Source organism: Zalophus californianus, chromosome 10 (assembly GCF_009762305.2).
Source record: "Zalophus californianus isolate mZalCal1 chromosome 10, mZalCal1.pri.v2, whole genome shotgun sequence".
In the NCBI taxonomy this organism is placed as follows: Eukaryota; Metazoa; Chordata; class Mammalia; order Carnivora; family Otariidae; genus Zalophus; species Zalophus californianus.
In genome coordinates this window covers 112,156,925-112,177,378 of record NC_045604.1, presented here as the reverse complement: position 1 = coordinate 112,177,378, position 20,454 = coordinate 112,156,925, and the positions used below count along the sequence as shown (strand labels likewise).

Sequence of the window (20,454 nt, the reverse complement as noted above, 5' to 3'; positions counted from 1 at the left end):
TCCACTTGGGCCTTTTGCTTGTCAGTACTGACCCAAGCATGTTCCAGAACTGGGGTGGGGGCCCCCCAGGCGGACAACCCCCCCCACCGCTGTGTGACCCAGGCCAGCTCACTTCCCTCCCTGAGCCTCAACTTCCTCATTTGCAAAATGAGAGCGGGAGACACGCCCTGCTAAGCCTGTCACCCTGGGCCCCCCTTCCCCTCCACTTTCCTGCCCCCCCAAACCCCCCCCTGCAGTTGGCAGAGCCGGCTGGGGTGCCCTCTCTCCAAGGCCTGGTCGGCACAGGGTGGCACAGCTTAGGGGCTGTGGGAGAGGGGTGGGAGCCTGTGTATTTGAGGGCAGGAGCTTTGGGGAGGCCCCCCAGTGTGGGGGCAGGAGGAGGGGGGCCCCCCCGGGAGCTTAACCTGGCAGGCGCTTCAGCAGTTCCGTCTGCTGCTTCTGTCAATACGAGCCTTCCTGTTTTGGAGATTAAACCTCGGCTGAGCAAACAGCTTTCAAGGAGGCCCCTCCCTGCCACCTTCCCAAACCCAGGCCAGGCCAGAGCTAGAACCACCTGGAGGCTGGGCGGGGGGAGGGGGGGTGACAGGGTCCAGCTCGGCCGTCCCCAACCCCCGGCCCAGGGCCACAGGGCAGGCGGCCCCGCCCAGCCCCCCGCCCCCACTGAGCTCTCCGAGGCCACCGCACCAGATGCCCCCTGTGTCATCCTTCCGCTCCCGGGCTGGCGCTCTGTCCCAACAGCCCTGCCCACGGCATCCTCTGCCCTCACATAACCTCCTGCAGGAGCTGGAGAGCAAGCTGCTCCTTGGGCCCTCACCGCCGGGCACAGGCCTCCCCGGGGGCGGGGGCACCGCAGGAGAGCCACCCCGGGCGCCCCACAGGGGCCCGTGCCACAGGAGCGAGGCCCATCACCTCGCCGGGCGTTCTTCCCCTTGGCCCACCGGACACGGCGGGCTGGGAAGTTCTTTGTCTGGGGCCTGTCTTAGACGGCCCGGAAGCGGCCGCAGCCCCCTCTCTCCTGCCCCGCCAGGGCCCACCTACCCTTGAGGACCCTTGCCCTGCCCTCCTGCAGGACCCCTCCCTGGACTAGCTTTCCTGTTGGGAGCCACGCGAAGAAACGAGGAGCGAAAGCAAAGCCCTGGCCGCAGGACACAAGGCCTGGAGGGATGGACGCCCGTTGTCTCAGCTGGACCTTCTATAAGGCCGCTCGAACCACATCATTTTTGTTCACAGACCCTTGGTGGCTCCCCATGGCCTCCCCCGCCTGACCCGGAGCCTGGACTTGGAGGCTCCTGCTCCCCAGCTTCATGTCCCACCGCTCTGGGAACCACCCTACCACCAAAGTGCACCACCTCTCCAGACCCCTCTGGGCGGCACCCCTCCCCCGCCTTCCCACCCACCTCTGCCTGCTGAGCCTTCGAGCTACCGATCGATGGTCACCCTCTTTCCCTGGAATCCTTGCCTGAAGTGCTCTACTCCCAGCCCCAGCACACAATGGATTACCCCTGGCCCAGGCCCCGGGCACGCTTGAGCTTGACCCATCTTCCAACCCCGACCACGCTCTACCTGTTTGGAGGACACCCGAGAGCCTGAGGAAGACTGTGAGCTCCCTGCGGCCAGGGCCTCTGTCTGAGTCACCCCCTCAACTACCCGAGAGCCGAGCAGAGCCGGGGGTGGAGAAATTGCCCCGTTTCCTGTTGAACGGTTGGGTGAAGTGGACAGATGGACGGACAGATGGACAGGTGGAAGGTAGGTCCCGTGGTGCTGGCTTATCTCTTTGTGGATGTGATGGCCACTCCTGGGCATATAACTTTGCCCAGGCCTCACTTCCAGGGCAGCCGAAAATAGATGTCAATGCCATGTCCTTCTCCACCCCGTGTGTGGGGAGACTTACTCCTGACTCAGCAACAGTCCTGTTGCAGAGAAGGAGCCTGAGGTCAGGGAGCTACGGAGATGAGGCCAGGATCATGCAGTGAGCAGGGCGCCCTCTGAGCCAAGACTCAGAGGCCCACTACCTCCATCCGGTCAGGAGCCCCTCCTTCCACCGCCCCCAGGCTCTGGTCCCGCTGACATGGGCAGGGTCAGGACTGGGGCGAGGGGTCACGCCTGGGGCCTGGCAGGCACCAGGACAGCCACGCCCCACCCCGTGGCCACAGCACAAGCTAGCCATTCTTGGCAAGACAAAGGCTGCCTGGGGCAAAGTGGCTCTGGTATCTCCCCCGTGGGTGCCTGGCCTCTGTAGGATGTCAGTCATGTGTGCTCATGGCCAGGGCCCTGCTTCTGGGGGCTGCAAATCAGATTAGCCCCATCTGGCCCCTGCGCAGAGCCACCAGGAAGAGACGCAGCTGCCCCATGGTCGAAAGACGCCCCCTCCTCGACTGGCTGTGGGGTCAAGGACATGCCTTTTCTATTCTCTGGACCCCCATGTCCAAAATGCAAGATCAGGAGTTTGAGTGAGACCTTTAGAAGCCTTCAGGCAGTGGTGTTTGGAAACGCCCCAATGCAGGGTGGGCACACAGTATATGGTCACTGAGAACTTCAAGGGGCATCAGCCCCTGCCACCCACCACAGCTCTGCCTTCTGGCCTCATCCCCGTTCCAGCCCGGAGTGCAGTGGGCAGCCATGCCTCCTTACCCTGAAACCCACATTCCCCGAGGCTGGGTGCTCGGGGGAAAGAGGCAGCGGTGTTCCCTCGAGCCTCTGTATGTCTAAATATCTACATCTCTCCATCCCTCCACCCATCTGTCCATCCCTCCACCCACCCAGTCTGTTCACCCACCCATCCACCCACCCATCCATCCATCCACCCATTCGTCCATCCATCTGTCCATCTACCCACCCACCCAGTCTGTTCATCCATTCATCCACCCACCCAGTCTGTTCACCCATCCATCCACCCACCCAGTCTGTTCACCCACCCATCCACCCACCCATCCATCCATCCACCCATTCGTCCATCCATCTGTCCATCTACCCACCCACCCAGTCTGTTCATCCATCCATCCATCCATCCATTCGTCCATCCATCCATCCACCATCCATCCATCCACCCACCCATCCATCCATCCATTCGTCCATCCATCTGTCCATCTACCCACCCACCCAGTCTGTTCATCCATCCATCCATCCATCCATCCATCCATCCATCCATCCGTGATCTAACAAATGTTTCTCAAGTACCTAACACGTGCCATGTACTTTTCTAAGCACTGGGGCACAGTCCCAGATGACACAGTGTTTCTGCCCTCATGTAGCCAGCATCTTAGCACCTTCCCAGCCATCCATAGACATCCCTCTGTCTTTTTGTCTTTCCATCTATCTGTCCATTCCCTTTACTCATCTGTTCAGCCAGTGTTTACTGAGCACCTACTTTGGGACAGGCACCAATGAGGATCACGGTGTGGCCGCTGTCCTTACAGGGCTCCCAGGCTAGCTGGGGAGGCAGGCAAGGACATGGGCAGTTATAATCTCATGTGGTCAGCACTAGGATGGGGGTGGATACCACTGGGGCTTCGGGAGGACTTCCTGGAAGAGGTAGCACTTAGCTGACCTTGAAGGGTATCCCCTGAAGCCTTACTCGGCCACCAAGGCCAAGGGCCCTGGCCACTCCGACCACGCCAGGCCCCGGGGTTCAAGCCAAAGGGCCAGGCCACCAGTGGGCCATTGGCTCTCCATGCCTGCAGAGTACCAGCCCGGGGTGGGTAGGGCAGGGCAGGCAGCAGCCACACCCTATTACAAAGTCAAGTGAAGTGCTGAGCTCCACAGAGAGAGGGAACTGGCCCAAGACCACACAAAGCGTGGCCTGGGGGTGAGGGGCTCCGGGCAGAGCTGGCGTGCAGGCGGGCCGGCCGGGGGCTCCATTCACAGCTGCAGGCTGTCTATTCTTCTCGTGGGGGCAGCGCCCGCCCCAGCTGCAGTAATGGGAATCAGCTGCCGCCGCCGCCGGCTGCACCCTCTCCCTCCTGCCATGGGGCCGGCTGCACTGGGCTTCTGAGCCAAGCCCTCTTCGTTACCTTGCCTCTTGCCAGCAGGACTCTTTGTCCAGAAGCTTCGGGGCCTCTGTGGCCAGGCCACTCATTGCCTGCGAGGGGGCTCACGGGCACCCTGGCATCTAGAAGGCTCTGTTACTGCCAGGTACCCTCCCACACCCTCCAGGCAGCACGGGGTGGGGGGTGGGGGGCAGGCACCCTCATGTCCGTCTGTCCGGTGGGGCTCCGCGAGGCCCAGCTTTTCCTGCCATCAGCTCTCATAGAGGCAGAGGCTTCGGTCTCTGGGCTCGGCCGCTGGGTTGGAGAAGGCTTGCTCTGGGAACGTGGAACAGGCCTGCTTCGGATGACTTCCTGCGAGTTAACCAGTCACCCGTTGTGTCTCCGGGATCTTCCCAGAAAAGAGACAGTCCAGACGAAGCCAGCCTCAATGTCCCCAGGAGCTTCTGGAGAAGCAGCTTCCAGAAACTGGTAGGACCGACTCCATCCACAGGAGGCCCCAGGCTGAGCCCCGGCAGGAAAAGCAGGCCCGAACTCAAGTGGGGGCACCATACTGCCTCCGAGCCTGATGGGGGGGGGCAGAGTAGGGCCTCATGGTCATGTGGGCCCCCTTTCCTTGGCCACCTCTCTATACACCTTCAATGGACAGCTCTGAAGCCGTTCAGCCACCTGCTGCCCAGGAGCCCCACGGACCCACGTGCCTGCTTGTGTGACGATTTGCCCATGAGCACCTTGTAAAGTGGACGGCAGTGTTATCCTCGTGCTACGGGAGGAAAACTGAGGCTCACAGCAGGAACATCCCAGGTCTGAGGTCTGGGAGCAGAGAAGGGGCCCCTCTGGGTTTGTAAGGCTGGTGGGCTGGCTCCAGAGGGGTCCCCAGCCCCTGTGCTGTGCTGGGGCCTGCCTGCAGCCCGCGCTCCCAGCCCCCTTCCCCAGGACCCTAAGGCCCCCCAGGAGCTTCCTGGCAACCTGGTCAGCCCTCCCCATCCCCTCTGAGCTCCCCATTTCCTGTCCTGAGCCCAGCACCTCCCCTTCCCCCAGGGCTCGCTGGCTGGCTTTTTGGCTCAGTGGGTCCCTGGTGGGGGGAGCCTTTGGGCCTAGGGCAAGGGCAGGGGAGGAGAGTGCCCTAGGCTTGGGGAAGGGGGAGAGGGGAGCTAAGCCGGCCACCCCCTTACAGTTTTTAGACCTCAAGGAGTCACCACGAAATTCCATTCTCCTGACAGCAAAGAAACTGAATCACTCTTGCCAAAGCCCACGGCCCCCACAAGAATGCTGTAAAGCTTTGTCCGGCTGTTCCCAGACAGGCAGCCACACCCGGGACCCCCCGCTCCCCGAGCCTGGCTGCAGAGAGGCGCAGGAAAGCCCCCCCCCCCAGGCTGGACTGGTCCCGCTCTGTACAGGTGCTCCCTCTCCTCGCTCCCCGCGTGCAAGGCAGCAGTGCACCGAGCTTCACCTTGCTTTCTGTACAATGGGCAGCCTGGAGCCGGGCCACAAGTCAGGGAAAGCAAGGAGTGCCACGTCCTCGGCAGGGCCTTGTCAGGTGGGTGTGTGGGGTACCACGGCGGTGTGCTGCTCCCCCTTGACCTCTCAGAGAACAGTCAGCATCTAGGGGGTACCAAGTATGGATGCCACTGACCTGAATCCCAGGTGCGGCGCACAGCTCATGCAAAGATTTTGGGGCACAATGGTGCTCGGGCTGCTGGGGAATGGGGAGGATTGCAGGGTTCAACAAGAAATGGGGCTGGGAATAGGTAGACACCAGGCCAGGATTTGAACTCAGAGCAATGGGGAGCCATGGAAGATTCTGATTATGTGTGTGTGTGTGTGTGTGTAGGGAGTGGGGTATGATTAGAACCGTCTGGTTGCAGAGTGCAGAATAAAACAGCAGGTAGATGGGCGACAGGGAGACCAGGGTGGAGACTGCCCAAGACGTCCAGAGGAGAGATGAAGGTGGTGGAGGGGCCTCCTTCTAACAATAGCCCAGATCTGAGATAGATGGGAGTTGGTGGTGGGGCAAGGGACATGGGGACTTCAGACTTGAGGCTGGGCTGGGGCTCAGCCTACTGTTTGGGGGCAGCCCATGCAGCCATAGGGAATTTTTCTCCCCTGCCCACCCCCACCCCTCCAGCTGCCTCCAGGCCCTGAGGCTGGGCTGATGGGGGAGGGGTTTATGGCAGGAGGTGACACCACGGGAGACTTATCACTTGGGCACAGCCAGGACCATCTGCTCAGGCATCTGCCTGCCTGAGGTGGTGCCTGCTAATTACCTGGGGTGGGGGGGAGCAGGAAGAGGCCTGGGAACCACTATCCTCCATCACACCCCATGACAGAGGGGCTGGAGGAGGGCCCCAGGACCCTAGGAGCAAATGGGCCACAGCCTCCCTGCTCCCGGGTGGGGTTGGGCAGACATCTACGCAGTAACTCCTTACAGAGCACCTACTACGTTCCAGCCCTGTTCTGCACTTGACCTTTGCGGGGGGCAGACATCTCTACCCAGTAAATCCATACAGAGCACCTACTACGCCCTGTTCTCCTGAACTTGACCTTCAGTGCAGGAAGGGGGACCCATTGCAGGCAGAGGGCTAAGGGCTGTGAGGAGAACTGGCCTGTGGGCAGAGTGAGCGCTGAATGGGCCGCCGGGCCCTGGTGGTCGCAAAGGGCCTCCCGAGGAGGGGATGCCACAGCCGAGAGGGAGGGGAAGGAGGCTCAGCCAAGCGGAGAGCCGCCCCCAGCTGCGCTTCCGGAAGATGCTGAGGGCAGGGAGCTCAGACCCTGATCCCGCGCCAGGGGGCCCCCTGGTCACTTCCGGGCCCCTCGCCCCTCACCCTCACCCCGGCTGCTGGCGCGCATTCCTGCCGCCCCTGCTCGTGCGGTGGGCCGGCCCGGCCCGTGGGAAGGCCTGGGGGTGGGGGCCGCCGTGTGCCGGGGAGGCGGGGCGGGGGCACAGCTGGGCCACATCTGGCCTGAGCGCAGAGGGACCAAATGGGACAGAAAGCAGCCTTTCATCCCGCGAGGGGCGGGGCGACTTCAGTTTCTTCTCGCCACGGGGCGTCCGGAGGACTTCGGGGACCGGCTCCGCACCCCCGCCGCCGGGCTGGAATTCGAGGAAATTAGCTCGGGGCGGGGGCGGGGGTTAGGGCGCTGAAGGTGGAATTTAATACAGGTGCTTTCTCGGTGGAAACACGTGTCCCTGCCCGTGGCTCGGCGGGGGGGAGGGGGGCTCAACAACTCCTCAGCATTAATCACCGCTGCCTTAGGTGCGCTCAGGTCCAGTTAGGCGCCGCCCCCTATTCTTGGCACGCACCACCGCAAGGGGAGGACGCCGGGCTTGGGGCGGGGCAGTGCACCGCAGGATTGCGGAGCCTGAAGCCCCCGTGCCAGAGCACCGGTCACCGCGCCGAGGGCGCGCCCTTCCGCGTGCCAGACGCCCCATGCGGCCCCCGCCGGCGCTGGCCAGCCTGGCTTCCCCTTCGGGGCCACCGGGGCGGGCCGGGCCCAAGGCCCCACGCCCCTCGGCCGCCCGCGGGGGACGACCTGGGCGGGGCGTGCACGTGCTCACAGGGGGCGGGGCGGCAGTGCCCGCCGGGCCTTTCCCAGACCCCCGCCGCGGCCCCACGTGGGCGCTGCGACTCTCGGGGGGCGACCCGCGCGAGGTCCCGCCCCAGGGCCCCGGAGCCAGTGAGAGCGCGGTAGGGGCGGGGCCTCGCGGAGGACCACGCCCCCAGAGGGCGGAGTCCGGCGGGGAGGTTTAAGAGCGCGGCGCGCGGGCAGTGGACAGCTGAACGCGCCGCGGGACCCGGGATCCTCGGCGCCGGTGTGCGGGGCGGGGCAGGGCAGGGCGCACCGGGCAGGGCGCGCCGGCGGCCGCCACCCCACCATGCTCAAGCGATGCGGCCGACGCCTGCTGCTGGCGCTGGCGGGCGCGCTGCTCGCCTGCCTGCTGGTGCTCACGGCCGACCCGCCGCCGCCCCCTGTGCCCGCAGAGCGCGGCCGGCGAGCGCTGCGCAGCCTGGCGGGCCCCGCGGGGGCGGCCCCGGCGCCCGGGCTGGAGGCGGCGGCGGCGGCGGCGGCGGCGGCGGCGCCCGCTGCGCTCGCTCGCGAGGTGCACAGTCTGTCCGAGTACTTCAGCTTACTGACTCGCGCGCGCAGAGACGCGCGCCCACCGCCCGGGGGCGCTCCCCGCCCCGCCGACGGCCACCGGCAGCCGCCGGCCGAGTCGTTGGCGCCCCACGACGTTTTCATCGCGGTCAAGACCACCAGAAAGTTTCACCGCGCGCGCCTCGATCTGCTGCTGGAGACCTGGATCTCGCGCCACAAGGAGATGGTGAGCCCCCACGGCCTGGCCGGGGTAGGGGGGTGCCGTTTTGTGCAGCCGGTGGCAGTATCCGATGGGCGCCAGGCTGCACATCTGTCCAGCTACCGGGACTATGTGGTGGTAGTGACGCCAGTCCATCCCTTTCCAGCCCGGTCTGCCTGATGGGGCCACTCTCCCCGTTGAGTTGTGCAAGTGTCAGAGGGGGACCCGACCCCATCCAACTTCCAGAGCCCTGGATAGTGTGAATCGATCCTACCAGCTGCCATTGCTTGGGGTTGGTGCTCTGTGATGTTTCTCCCCCCCCCCCACCCAAGCATTGGAGTGCATTAATAAGGTGCTGTTGTCCCCAAACCTCCCGAAGGCAGAGTCTTCGTGCGGCATCCACCTGGGCTCAGACCCTGCCCTGGGGAGGAAGACTTTTTCCTGAGTGGTGGAGTAGGGGGTTAGAACCCCCGGTATAGGGCTGGTCCTCTCTCTCATATGAGTCTTTTCTATGGGATGGGGGACAAGTCATTGTTAAAGATAATTTGGAGTTGGGGTATGTGTTGGTGTGCCCTGGAGAATCCATTTCCAAAGAGAGCACTGGGTTTTGGGGATCTTGTGCAGAAACCCTGTCCCTAGAGCGCAGGAGTCTTTGGAGCCTTGAACTTTGTGCTTACTGCACCCTAGTTGAGCATTGGCTTCCTACACATAATAAAGACACACCCCACTTTGAAAATCTCCCTCGAGGCTGCAGCAGAACGGTTGGGTTGGGGCGGGACAGGGCATTGTGGGCTCTGCCAGGGGAGGGGTAGTGAGGGAACAGCCGTGGGCTGGGAGATTCAAGGGACTAAGTGGGCATTTGGGGTGAAGCTGAGGGACCCTTGACCGGGGTGAGGGCTCAGAGAGGACCCCACACCCCTTCCTCCCTGTTTAAATCTCAAGGCCTGGGATCTTCTGGCGTGGCTGAGCCCTGTTTTGGGACAGGGTTCTGGTGAGGTCATGATGGGGTCCGGGGGGTGGGGGTGGGGAAGGGTTCTTTCTGGTTCCAGTGTGGGGAGGGGGCCCTGGGAGCCCCATGGCAGCCTCCTGGGAAAGCAGCAACCCCTTTCCCAGGGGCTCAGCGGGCTGGCGGGAGGGGGCGGCGGGGGCCGTGGGTTTTGTTTGGCGGCCGGGCCGTTAGGATTCCCAGCGCCCGGCGGCTCTCACGCCGGCCGCTTGGGCAAGGTAACAAAGCCCCTTTCTCCAGCGGAGAAAGGCGTCCGGCCTCTTGTGCGCAGCTCTGCGCTCCATGGGAACCGCCACTGGCGTGCTGGCCACTCAGGTTGCTTGGTGATGAGAGGGCCGCCGGGCCCCCCCTCCATCCCTGACTGACAGCCCTTGTGGGGCACCATCCCTGAGCCAGGCACCCTACCCCCCAGGACCCTGCCTCCCTGCTGGGTGACCTTTGGCAGCATTCGGCTCCCGCTGGGCCGCCACCAGCTCCGAGCTCTCGTCTTGGACTTGGGGGGCTTTCTCCAGCAGAGGGGATGCGGTCGAAGGGTCTTGGGTACCAGTCCCAGCCCAGGTGGGTAATCTTGGGCAAGACCTGAGGCCTCTCTGTCCCTCCGTCGCCTCATCTCTGGAAGGGGACTGGCAAAACCTGGAGGCAGAGGGAATGAGCTCAACAGTTACCCAGGGTCGGGGGTGGGGGCCGTCACTCCCCCCGGGCCCTGAGGTCCCCGTTGAAGGGCCACTCAGGTTTCCTTCTTCCTGGCTGAACCCACCCAGGAGAGGCTGCGCATCTGCCCCCAGCATCGGCTCATGTGTCACAGCAAGCCAGAGGCTGCACATCGCGTTGTGGGGGAGGGGGTCCTTGAAACTCTCATGACCCAGGGCCCTCCTCTTCCAGTCCTGTGGATGGTGAATCAGGCCCAGTTTGATGGGGGAGACGCAGAGAAATCAGGGCTTTGGTGGGGGAAACCCAGAGAGGCTGTGCGAGCTGAGAGTGGGCATCTGATCCACGTGGAGGGTTGGAGGACTTCCTGGAGGAGGTGCCATTTGAGTTAGACCGACAGGACCAGCATGGAGCATGTGTAAGAAACTTCCAGCAACTGGAGTGATGGGGGGTGGGGGTTGGTCAGCAGGGGCCACACTGAGACAGTCCTCAAAGTCCAGGATGAGGGGCTGGACCTTCGGCCCCCACGTCCCTCCCCCACCCCTCCCAGGAGTGGGCCAGGCTGCGGCGGCTGCCACCACAGCGGCCACAATTGCTGGGGGAGAGCTTGGCATCCTGTGTTTCTTTGAATCGCAGCTCCAGGAACAATGCCGCTTCCTGTGGGTGTCCCCCCGCCCGCTCTGGGCCAGCCCTGCCGCCCTTGCTGCCCTGCTCTTCCTCCTCCAGCCCCATCGTCGGGGAAGTGGGGAGGAGGCCTGGCCGGGCAGGGGGGAGGGGCTCAGTCCCCGGAAGGCACTTGGGGGCACTTGGGGCTAGGCCGGCACCACGTCTGCCCCAGCGTATGACCACAGGCGGGCGGCTGCCCCTCTCTGGTCCTCAGCGTCCCGGGTCCACTCAGGTAGTGACAGTGCCCACTTCTCAGGGCCGTTAGGGAGACCAAAGAAGGGAGTCAGTGTCCGTGCTTCGCTCTGGGTACAGGTGAGCTCTTGTTGTGCCCATTTGACAGAGGAGGATCCTGAGGCTCTGAACCGCCAGGCAGCGTGTCCCCTCCTCTGCTGATTGCTCTGATGTGGGGAGACGGGAGGCCTGGCACCCTCACACCCCCCACAGCCCCACCCTCCCTTTACTCCTCTCCAGGCCTCCCGCCTTGCTCTCCCCCCAGCTGAACAAAGGTGACTTTAATCTCCGTAGCCTTGGGCTGGGTTTTTAGGGCAGCACCAGAGCGCGGGAGAACAGGCCCCGCTTGATCTCATTAAGAAAGCATTTTCCTTTTAATCCGGAGACGGCAGTGGCGCGTCTGCACTGGCCGGCCTCAGCCTCCCACAGCATTCCTGGGCTGCGATGCTGGGGAGTGGGTGGGGGGCTGGGTGCGAGTCTGTGCGTGCGGGCTGCCTTGGGGTGCCTGCAGGGCTCTGGAAGGAGGGGGTGCGTGTATGGAGAGGGTGTCCGCGGGGCTTGCCCCTTCCCCAGCTCTAAGCCTGTGATCGGCACCTTGTGGCTTCACCTGAGTCTGGGCTCCAGTCTGGGGTCAGGCTCAGCAAGCAGCTGGGGCCGCCCAAAGGAGGGTGGGGACCCCAGCTGGGTCTCCCAGGTTGCTGGATATGTACTGTTCTCTGGGCTTGCACATGCTAGATCCTCCCTTGGACCCATGCAAAGAAACTGAGGTCTGGTGGGCATGGAGGTGGGGGGGGGTCTCCTGCTTCCTGTGCTCAGAGCACCCGCCCCCACCAGGCCCCAGACTTTGCATTCAGCCAGGCCTGGGTGCGCTGGGCGGCACGCGCTGGGCGGGCCGGGCAGAGGAAGGAACATTCCTCCCCGTGTGCTGACGGGCCCAGGCGGGTGCCGGCAGCTCCTGGCTCCGCCCTGGTGCCCCCCCCCCCCACTTCCTCGGAGCGATCCTGGCAGGGGTGGTGCTGTGTTGGCCCAGGTAGAGCCTTGATGTGGCCTTGGGCAAAGCCTGTCTGCCAGCCTGGATTTCCTTGCCTGAGCGGGGGGGGGTACTGATCTGCAGGCTGGCGCACCCGCCGTTTCCCACCTCAACCCTCCTGACCGTCGGAGTTTCCAGAGCACAGTGGTGCCTTCTTAGTCTCAGAGAAGGTGACCTGGCCGGCTAATCGCACCGGCCGGGGCGTGGGGGTCCGGCCTTGAAGGCCCAGCCCCGAGGACTGCAGTGCTGTGGCCGCACCCCTGCCCGGCGGACCTCTCGCCCAGCCCAGTTAACCAGGCCAGCTGTATGGTAATGGGCAGCGCGGCCACTCCCGCTTAACGCGGCCGAGTTAAGGCCAGCCCGGCACCCCTCGTCGTGCGGCCCAGGACAAAGCTGGCGGACAATGCCTGGTGATTCATCCTCCCTCCGGGCCCTTTGTCCGCCAGGGCTTGGCAGCCGCCCAGCAGAGGCCTTTGTCCCTGACTGATTGAGACTTGGCTTCCCAAAGCCGACCTCCTCCGCCTGCCCCCCCCCCCCCCGCAGCCCTCTGCCCCCTCCCGCAGGCTGGGCGCTGTGTCAATAAGGGTGTGTGCCCTGCCAGGTGTGCGGGGCGGGCGAGGAGCTGGTTACCTGGCGGGTGGGCGGGGCGCCCCACCTGGCTCGTGCCGGCACAGCCGCCAGGCGACCTTGGGCCCAGCTGTCGACATGGGGGGGGTGGGGTCTGCAGGAGTCCCAGCCCCGCTTCTATTTAGGCTGGACACTTGAGACCACCTACGTGGGTGCATGTGGGGAAACTGAGGCCCGTGGAAGGGTGGAGAGTGGGTGTGACTGAGCTGTAGCTGCTGAAGCCTCAGGGTGCCCGGCCCTGCACCCCCTCAGTGGCCCGGGGCTGGGGGACACAGAGCCGCCTGTTCAAGGCCACGTTTCTCCTTCCAGACGTTCATTTTCACCGATGGGGACGATGAAGCCCTGGCCAGGCGCACGGGTGAGCCCTGGACGTGGGGAGGCCGGGGGGGGGGGGGGCTCCACTCCTGGAAGGAACTAGCCCCTCCCCCCTCCCCTCCGGAGAGGTCACGGAGGCCACGGGCCAGAGAGAGCAGTTTACTCAACTGGTTTGCTCAATGCCCCGCCCCATCACGGGGGGTGGGGGGGGCACCCAATTCTCATGCAAATGAGGTCCTTTCAGCTCCCAGGGCCCTTTGAGCTGATGTGGCGGCAACAGGTGGCCGGTGCTGGGAAAAAGCCGCCTGAATGGGCAGGGGCGGGCCGGGGCGGGCCGGGGTTGCCCGGAGGGGGTTGGGCTGGGGGGGTGGGGAGCGTGATCACCGGGCGTGAGCCCTGTGCTGGGGAGTGGGCAGCAGGAGGAGGCCGCCGCAGGGCACGGCTTGAACCCCGGGCGCCCTAGGACGGTCACCCGCTCCATTCCGCTCCGCTCTCATGGCGGGAGGCGGGGGTGTTGGTCGCTGACCCCTCGGAGCCGGCTCAGACCCGCTTACAGCCCCCTCCCTTGCTCCCAGGCAACGTGGTCAACACCAACTGCTCAGCTGCCCACAGCCGCCAGGCGCTGTCCTGCAAGATGGCGGTGGAGTACGACCACTTCATCGAATCGGGGAGGAAGTGAGTGTCCCGAGGAGCGCGCCCCGTCCCCTGCGGGTCCCCGCGCTGGCGGTCCACAGCCCTTGACATGTGCGCGCGCTCTCCCGGTGGCTTCTCCGCAGGTGGTTCTGCCACGTGGACGACGACAACTACGTCAACGTCAGGGCTTTGCTGCGGCTGCTGGCGGGCTACCCGCACACGCAGGACGTGTACATCGGCAAGCCCAGCCTGGACAGGCCCATCCAGGCCACAGAGAGGGTCAGCGAGAACAAGATGGTGAGCGCGCCGCCCTCGTGGGCCCGAGCTGGGTGGCCAGGACGCCTGAGGGGTCCCTGGAGCTCGGGGTGAGGGTCTCTCACCACGCTCCCCTCCCGCAGCGCCCTGTCCACTTCTGGTTTGCCACTGGTGGGGCAGGCTTCTGCATCAGCCGTGGGCTGGCCCTGAAGATGAGCCCGTGGGCCAGGTGAGTGCCCTTGGGCCCCAGGGTGAGCCTGCCCTGGGTCCCAAGGCCTTCCCAGCAGTGGGTGTCCCCCACCTCACGTGCACGGGTGGGCTGAGTCACGACCCCACCCCGCACGCACCCCACCGGTCACTGCCATCGGGCAGGACTCCTTCCTCTGCTCGCCCGGTAACCCCGACTCGGAGTTATCTAGCCGGTTGAGAGGAGGGTGCTGTGCGGGGGCTCTGGGAGGGACGGAGCTGCTGACCGGCCAGCTGGTCAGCGTTCTGACCCACATCCTGCTCCGCCGGGGGCGTGTTCCCTTCCTCTCCTCCCGGGTCTGGCTGCTTCATCCCTGGCTGGCTTCTGGCTGGCTGGGTCTGACTGAGCTCCCGGTAGGCCTCCAGCTCCCGCCTTTGCTCATGGGTCGGGCCCTGTCCTCCTGCAGCAGGGGCCATTTCATGAGCACAGCCGAGCGGATCCGCCTGCCGGATGACTGCACCATCGGCTACATCGTGGAGGCCCTGCTGGGTGTGCCCCTCATCCGCAGCGGGCTCTTCCACTCCCACCTGGAGAACCTGCAGCAGGTGCCCGCCTCGGAGCTCCATGAGCAGGTGCACCTCCCAGGCCCAGGAGGGAAGGGGAAAATCCAACCAAACGAAGTGGTATGGTGGGGGGAGGGTGGAGTCACTGATTTAAACAGGGAAGTCAGGAAGGGCCCCACTGTTGGCTGCCCCTCGGGCACCCACCCCCCACACCCCCCACCAGCGGGACCCTGCTCGAATCCTGGGACACCTACTCTGTGCTGTTTGGGGGTTCTCTTGGCCCTGGCCAGGCATTCCGCTAGCCTTTGCTGAGGCCTCCACTCTAGACTTCATTCCTGGGTTGTGCAGAGCAGGAGGGGCGTGGTACAGTGGGACTCACAGGCCTGCCTTCTTGGTCCGAGGGAGGGCAGAAGGCAAGGCTGTCCCCTCTCACAGAACCCAGTGGGCAGCCGCGGCTAAAGCCGGGGACATGGGGGCCTCTCCTGGTCTCAGCCGGGCCCTCCCTTCCCCCCCGACAGGTGACCCTCAGCTACGGCATGTTTGAGAGTAAGCGGAACGCCATCCACATGAAGGGGCCTTTCTCGGTGGAGGCTGACCCGTCCAGGTGAGGAAGCAGGTCCAGATAGAGGCTGGGCCTTACGCTGGGGGTCTGCTGGGGCTAGAGGGGTTCTCGGGGGGGGTCTGCTGGGCCTGGAGGGGTGCCCTGAGGGGGTCTGCTGGGGCTGGAGAGGTACCCTGGGGTGTCTGCTGGGGCTGGGGGGCACCCTAGGGGATTTGCTAGGGCCGGAAGGGTGCCTGGGGGGGCCTGCTGGGGCTGGAGGGGTTCTCTGGGGGGTGTCTGCTGGGGCAACGGCTGGGGCTGGAGGGGTGCCCTGGGGGGGGGGGTCTGCTGGGGCTGGTACGCTGAAGCTGCAGGACTACAGCCCCCCAGGAGCCTTGCTTAGGGTGGACCAGGGCCCCTCTGCTGCTGTGGGTCTGAAGATAGGTGCTCAGCACCCTCTGCCCCCCTGCCCCCCCCCCCACAGACCTGCCCCTACTCTGTCCCCACAGGTTCCGCTCCATCCACTGCCACCTGTACCCGGACACACCGTGGTGTCCCCACAGCGCCGTCTTCTAGCAGCCGTGGTTGAGACCCTGTCCTCGGGCGCCCCTGGTATCCAAAGGGCCCGGGGACCTGTGTTGTGCCGCCCTGGCCTTGGCATTCGAGGCTCCCCCAGGGCTGTGCCTACGTGTGTGTGTGCGCGCATGCGCGCCCGTCCATGGAGCAGGCTGCTGGGCAGTTCTGTTCTGCCGAGAAGCAAGCACAAGGGCCACTTGTCTGCCCCGTGGGGCCGCGGGCTCCAGAGCCCCATCCCAGAGGATGTGTATCAGAGGTCACTCTGAGGGCAGTTTTCTTATTACTGCGGGGTCTTTCGGCAGCGTGGGGATCAGGGGCTGCTCTGCAGGGATATGCAGGTGCCTTTCCCTCCCTGTCGGGTGCGGGCCCTGTGCTGGGGGGGGGGGGCCTCAGAGCCCCCAGCACAGCTGAGCCAGGCTCAGTGCAAGGAAGCTGGGTTTGGGAGGAGCGGCCCGAGCCCCCTTCTCCCGCTGAGCTCTGGACTTAGAGGACTACCAGCCAGCACCTGGTTCGGCGCCCCCCCCCCCCCCCGGAAGCCCCTAGTGGCCATGTGGCTAGGGGAACAGGGGCTCCCCTCCCAGCCCTCCCTCACCAACGTCTCTTTGTCTCCCCGTGCTGGGGAGACAGAGCTGAGCATTTTATCTCCTCTCCGAAGCTGAGAGAACGTCGCCCATAGTGGGCGTGCCTGTAAATATTTGTGACAGTATTTTTTTACTGTGCTTGTTTATCATAAGGGGGTGGGTAAACGGTAGGGTGTTTGTGGGGTTTTTTGGGGGGGTGGGGGGTGGGGTTATTTTATCTTTTCTGTGGATCAGAAAAAGCAGAAGCCAAACTTGAGATAATCTTTGTTGTTTAAACGGAGGAAAATGTCTGCCACTCCACGTATTTATATGTCCCAGCCTCCGGACTGCCCGCGCCCCGTCCTGCACAGGGCCTGTCTCCCGCAGGCCCAGCTTGGCCCACCAGGCCTGTGGAGTGTGTTGTCTTCTGTTTTTCTTTCCGCAAACACATAGCTAGGAAAGTGAACAATAATGGAAAAGTTCTCAGGGAATTGAAGTGTGGTTGCTATGGTGACGCCCTTTGCTGTGAATAAAGGTGCTCTTTGGGGCAACCCCGGGGGGTCCTGGTCTTGCTGGAAGTTGGGCCAGAGACACAGGTCTGTCACAGGTCTGTCGGAGGGGCTCCAGGGGGCCTGGGGGCTTGTTTGCGCTCCTGTGGGGGAGGTGGATTAGAAGGGACTCCCAAGAGCCACTTGCAGGTGCCGGAGAGGCGCGGCCAGCCCAGGGCACCGTGGAAGTGGTCGTGGGGTGGCTGGATCGGCAGGTCTCACCCAGAGGAGCAGCCTGTAGGCTCTGTAGCTCCGGCCTGTGTGGGCCTAGCCTGCCCTGGAGGAGGGAGGGGGCTCGCGGGGGCCCAGCCTGGGACCTCCTTATCTGGCTTCATCCCCATCCCAAACCCACAAGAGGCCATATTGTCCCATTTTGCAGATGGCAAAACTAAGCCTCAGGGCCAGTGACAGCCAAGGTCAGGCAACTGAGCGGGCGGGGGTGGTAAAGAGCTGAAACTCAGAGGCCTGGTGGTCTTGGATCCTGGCCTCCCCTTGGGCCGGGGACCCCACACTCAACCTCGCCTCTGTGAAGGGGCTCCATGCCTGGACTGGTCCTGGCGCTGGGCCCCCAGGCCAGCCGGACGGAGGCTGGACGAGCATTCACACCGATCTTGTTTTCTGCCCGCTCCCTGTGGCTCGCTCTTCATCACATGCAGCCTTGCGGGGGGTGGGGGGGGGCAGCCGGCACTCCCTCTTCCTCACACGGAGCCCCCGCTGCCCCCCGGGTCCTCCACGTTGGCCGCTCTGCTCCACAGTTAACCTTCTCAACATGTCAGAATAAAGACAAGTGTTTGCAAAGCGCCTCCTGTCCCCACCCCTGACCTGCCGATGCCAGGCCCATCCTGGTAACCCCATGCTCACCTAGCACCCCCACGTGCAGCGTGTGGCCCAGGAGGCCCCCCCCTTCCTCACAAGGTTTGCTGGCAGCTCCTCGGGCCTGGGGGCAACTGGCCAGGGCCTGACCCCACCTTGGCTTTGTGGAGCCCTGAGTCAGTGGAGTGGGGTTTGCAGAAGGGCTGGAGGGGCAGCTGTCCCGGGGGTGTGGGCAGGGACGGGGACGGGGGGGGGGGGCATGAGGGGACCTCAGCATCACAGCCTAATCCCTGTCTGGAGGGTACTCTCTCGCGGACATGCTGGGGAAAGGGGGCTGCTCAGGTTCTGGCGGGCAACCACCTGCAGGCAGATGCCAAGGGCCTCCTTCCTGCCCCCCAACACCCTGGGGGGAGTCAGAGGAGCCCCCTGCCCTGGCCCCAGTGTCAACCCAGGGCCCAGCGACTGGCAGGAGCCTCCCCGCAGAGCTGGCGGGGCCCTGGGACACACGTGGCCATGCAGCCCTCGCGGGGACAGGTGGAGCCTGCCCCAGAGCTGGGGACGTACCTGGTCACGTGGTCGTCACAGCTGGTCCAAACTGTCCTGTGTGGGGAGGAGGCCCTGGGAGCTGAGGCCTTCGTCTGAGAACGGGGATACATGTCCTCCGGGGTCTGGGAGGCATCCGGGGGGGCTCAAGCCCTGGGGCCCTTCCCTCTTCTCAAGGAAAAGCTGGGGCGGGGGAGGGGGGAGGTTGGTTCCTCTTCAGAAGGGGAAGCAGGTCCAGCAGGGGCAGATTGCTCCCATCTGCTGCCCTCAGGGGTGTGAGGAAGGGGCCCTCCCCCAAGATGAGTCACACAGGAAAAGTGCTGACCTCCCCCTCCCCCAGGGCAGGACTGAGGAGTGTCCTGCTCTCCCCAAACTGCCCGTCATTTGTGGGTTTGCAAGATAACACTGCGACCATGAGGGCTGCTGGGTGCCCCCCCCCCCCCCCAGCCCCCGGCTTCCGTGGTCCAGGTCCGGGCGGGGCCGGGCCCGCCCCTGCTCAGTTTCAACCCTTCACCTGGGGCCATCCCCGCCCACTGGCCCCAGAGGTGCGTCTGAGCCCGGACAGAAAGGAGGGCTTTCCAGAGGTGGGGTGGGAGAGGTGGCCGTCGGGGCCTCGGCACGGCCCGGCAGAGGTGCGGAGGGGGCACTGCTCAGGGTGCCTGGAAGGCTGGGAGGGAGGACAGGCAGTGGACTGGGTCGCCGTAAGGCTCCGTTCCCTGCTGGGGGCTTCAGCCAGTCCTGCCCCTTCTGGGCCTGGGCTGGGGGTCGGGGGATGACCAGAGCCAGCCCCATCTTTCTGTCAGACCAACGGGCCCGTCCAGCTGCTGCCCACCCCAGCCCCGGCCTGGCCGAACGTTCTTGGGGGTGACCGCTTCCCAAGCCCTTTCTGAGCCCGGCACTCGGTCCATCACTAGGAGGAACCCAGGGGCCTGGGGCGGGGGGAGGGGCTCCTGTCTGAGCCCCCTCACGGTGGTCGAGGTTCTGTCAGCATACTGAGTTAGGGCTGAGAGCTGTGCTACCCCCCTCCACGTGCCCCCTACTGGCCCCGGGGAAGGCTTCTGGGACCCCCAGCCTCAGGGTGCAATCCACCTCGGTCCTTGGGTACCAGCTGGTGGTGAGAGCCGGTGGTTTCTCTCCCTGCCCAAACCCACCTTCCCCAGGACCCCCCAGCACCCCCGGGGCACGCCCCATCCTTGCCCTTCGAAGTTCACATCACGAACCTGGAAGTTCTTACCAGTATGTGGTTCGTGTAGCACGTGTAAGGCCGAGAGGCAAGCTCCAGCCAGCCACCCCGGCCGCCGTCCGGCGCCCTGGCTCTGATGCGGGGCTGCTCGCTGCATGTCCTTGTGGCCCGTCCTGGCGGGGTCTTTGGGTTGTCCCCTCAGCAGAGCCACAGTGAGCCCCAGACCCGCCGCGCCGTGGTCAGGGGGACTGGCAGGGAATGCAGAATGTCCCGAGCTCCTGGACAGGTCCCCCCGCAGTCTCCCGTCCTCTGAGGGCCCAGCGCCCCCTGCTGGACATACCTGGCTCACTCCTGGAGAGACGCTCTTTCCACCACCGACAGACCCTCCTCGTTCCCGGCCTCAGCGGTGGTGGGATCACCACGCCTGCCGCCCACTGTGGGGATCCGCAGACCCCTCCTTCCGGAAAAGGTTGGCTCCTGGCTCACACAGGCTCTCTCCCCCACCCTGCTCCTGCGTCCATTCCTGCATCACTCCCCAGACCTTGCCTGCCCTGCAACCCCACTCTGCCTCCACCTCTTGTCGGTCCAGCTCCCTCCCTCCCATTTCCCGACCCTGCTGGACCCCCAGCCCCCTCACACCTCATGGGCTCGTCCTACCCTGCTCGAAGTCCCGGCTCCACTCAGGCCCGTGAACTCACCTTCACCTCCCTTGGCCTCCTGCTTCCGCGCCCTCTCTCAGCCAAGCCTCTGGTGTCTGACCTCCTGCACCCGCCCTCCGCGCCCGCTCAGCTGGACGCAAACACTGCCCTCCGGGGAGTCTCACCCTGAGTTCCAGATGGAGCCTCGGGCCCTTGGGGAATCTCCTGTCCCCGCTCTGTCCCTCCTCTCTGGCTCTCCCACAGCCCCAGGGTGGGGGGGGGGCTGTACCTTCTTTGCCCCCAGCCCCCACCACTTCCTCTGGCCCCCCTACTTCATGAGACCCCGCCAGCCCCCCTACCCGCTGCCCAAATGCTCTGACCACTAGGCCAGCAGGGGGGGCCACACTCCTGTCTATGGACTTGGGTCCCACCCTTCTTGGTGACTCAGGAAGGCCACTCCACTGACGAGCTACCCCCGTGACCTTCCCCAGGCTCTCCCGAGCCAGCCATCAGACTTCATCCCACCTGCTCTCGTCCAAGCCCCCAGTGGTGTCCAGGTGGCTGAACACACGGGTCACTTCCTGTGCTCGTGGAACCTGGCCATCGGCAGC

The 20,454-nt window shown here is 64.8% G+C and overlaps 1 protein-coding gene across 6 annotated transcripts; it reads left to right on the top strand.

The window, feature by feature from the left end:
• The first annotated feature begins 622 nt into the window (after positions 1-622).
• On the top strand, positions 623-17,540 carry LFNG (LFNG O-fucosylpeptide 3-beta-N-acetylglucosaminyltransferase). 6 transcript variants are annotated; one of them, XM_027613115.2, is made up of 11 exons: positions 629-1,746; positions 4,026-4,131; positions 4,383-8,307; positions 8,447-8,572; positions 12,798-12,846; positions 13,379-13,478; positions 13,580-13,733; positions 13,835-13,920; positions 14,345-14,510; positions 14,960-15,045; positions 15,492-17,486. In XM_027613115.2, the coding sequence occupies exons 3-11, from the start codon at positions 7,861-7,863 to the stop codon at positions 15,556-15,558; spliced, it is 1,281 nt and encodes a 426-aa protein (XP_027468916.2). In that variant the 5' UTR covers positions 629-1,746; positions 4,026-4,131; positions 4,383-7,860; the 3' UTR covers positions 15,559-17,486. The 6 variants fall into 6 exon arrangements, with proteins under 6 accessions (XP_027468917.2, XP_027468916.2, XP_027468915.2 ...); XM_027613116.2 differs by lacking the exon at positions 4,026-4,131 and having other exon boundaries at positions 623-1,746; positions 14,348-14,510; positions 15,492-17,540; XM_027613114.2 differs by lacking the exon at positions 4,026-4,131 and having other exon boundaries at positions 4,241-8,307.
• The last annotated feature ends 2,914 nt before the right edge of the window (positions 17,541-20,454 follow it).

Coding starts and splice junctions, on each gene's coding strand:
- LFNG (XM_027613114.2), top strand. CDS start 7,861: ATGCTCAAGCGATGCGGCCGACGCCTGCTGCTGGCGCTGGCGGGCGCG. Junction 8,308..8,446: donor TCTCGCGCCACAAGGAGATG/GTGAGCCCCCAC, acceptor ATCCCTTTCCAG/CCCGGTCTGCCTGATGGGGC. Junction 12,847..13,378: donor AGCCCTGGCCAGGCGCACGG/GTGAGCCCTGGA, acceptor CCTTGCTCCCAG/GCAACGTGGTCAACACCAAC.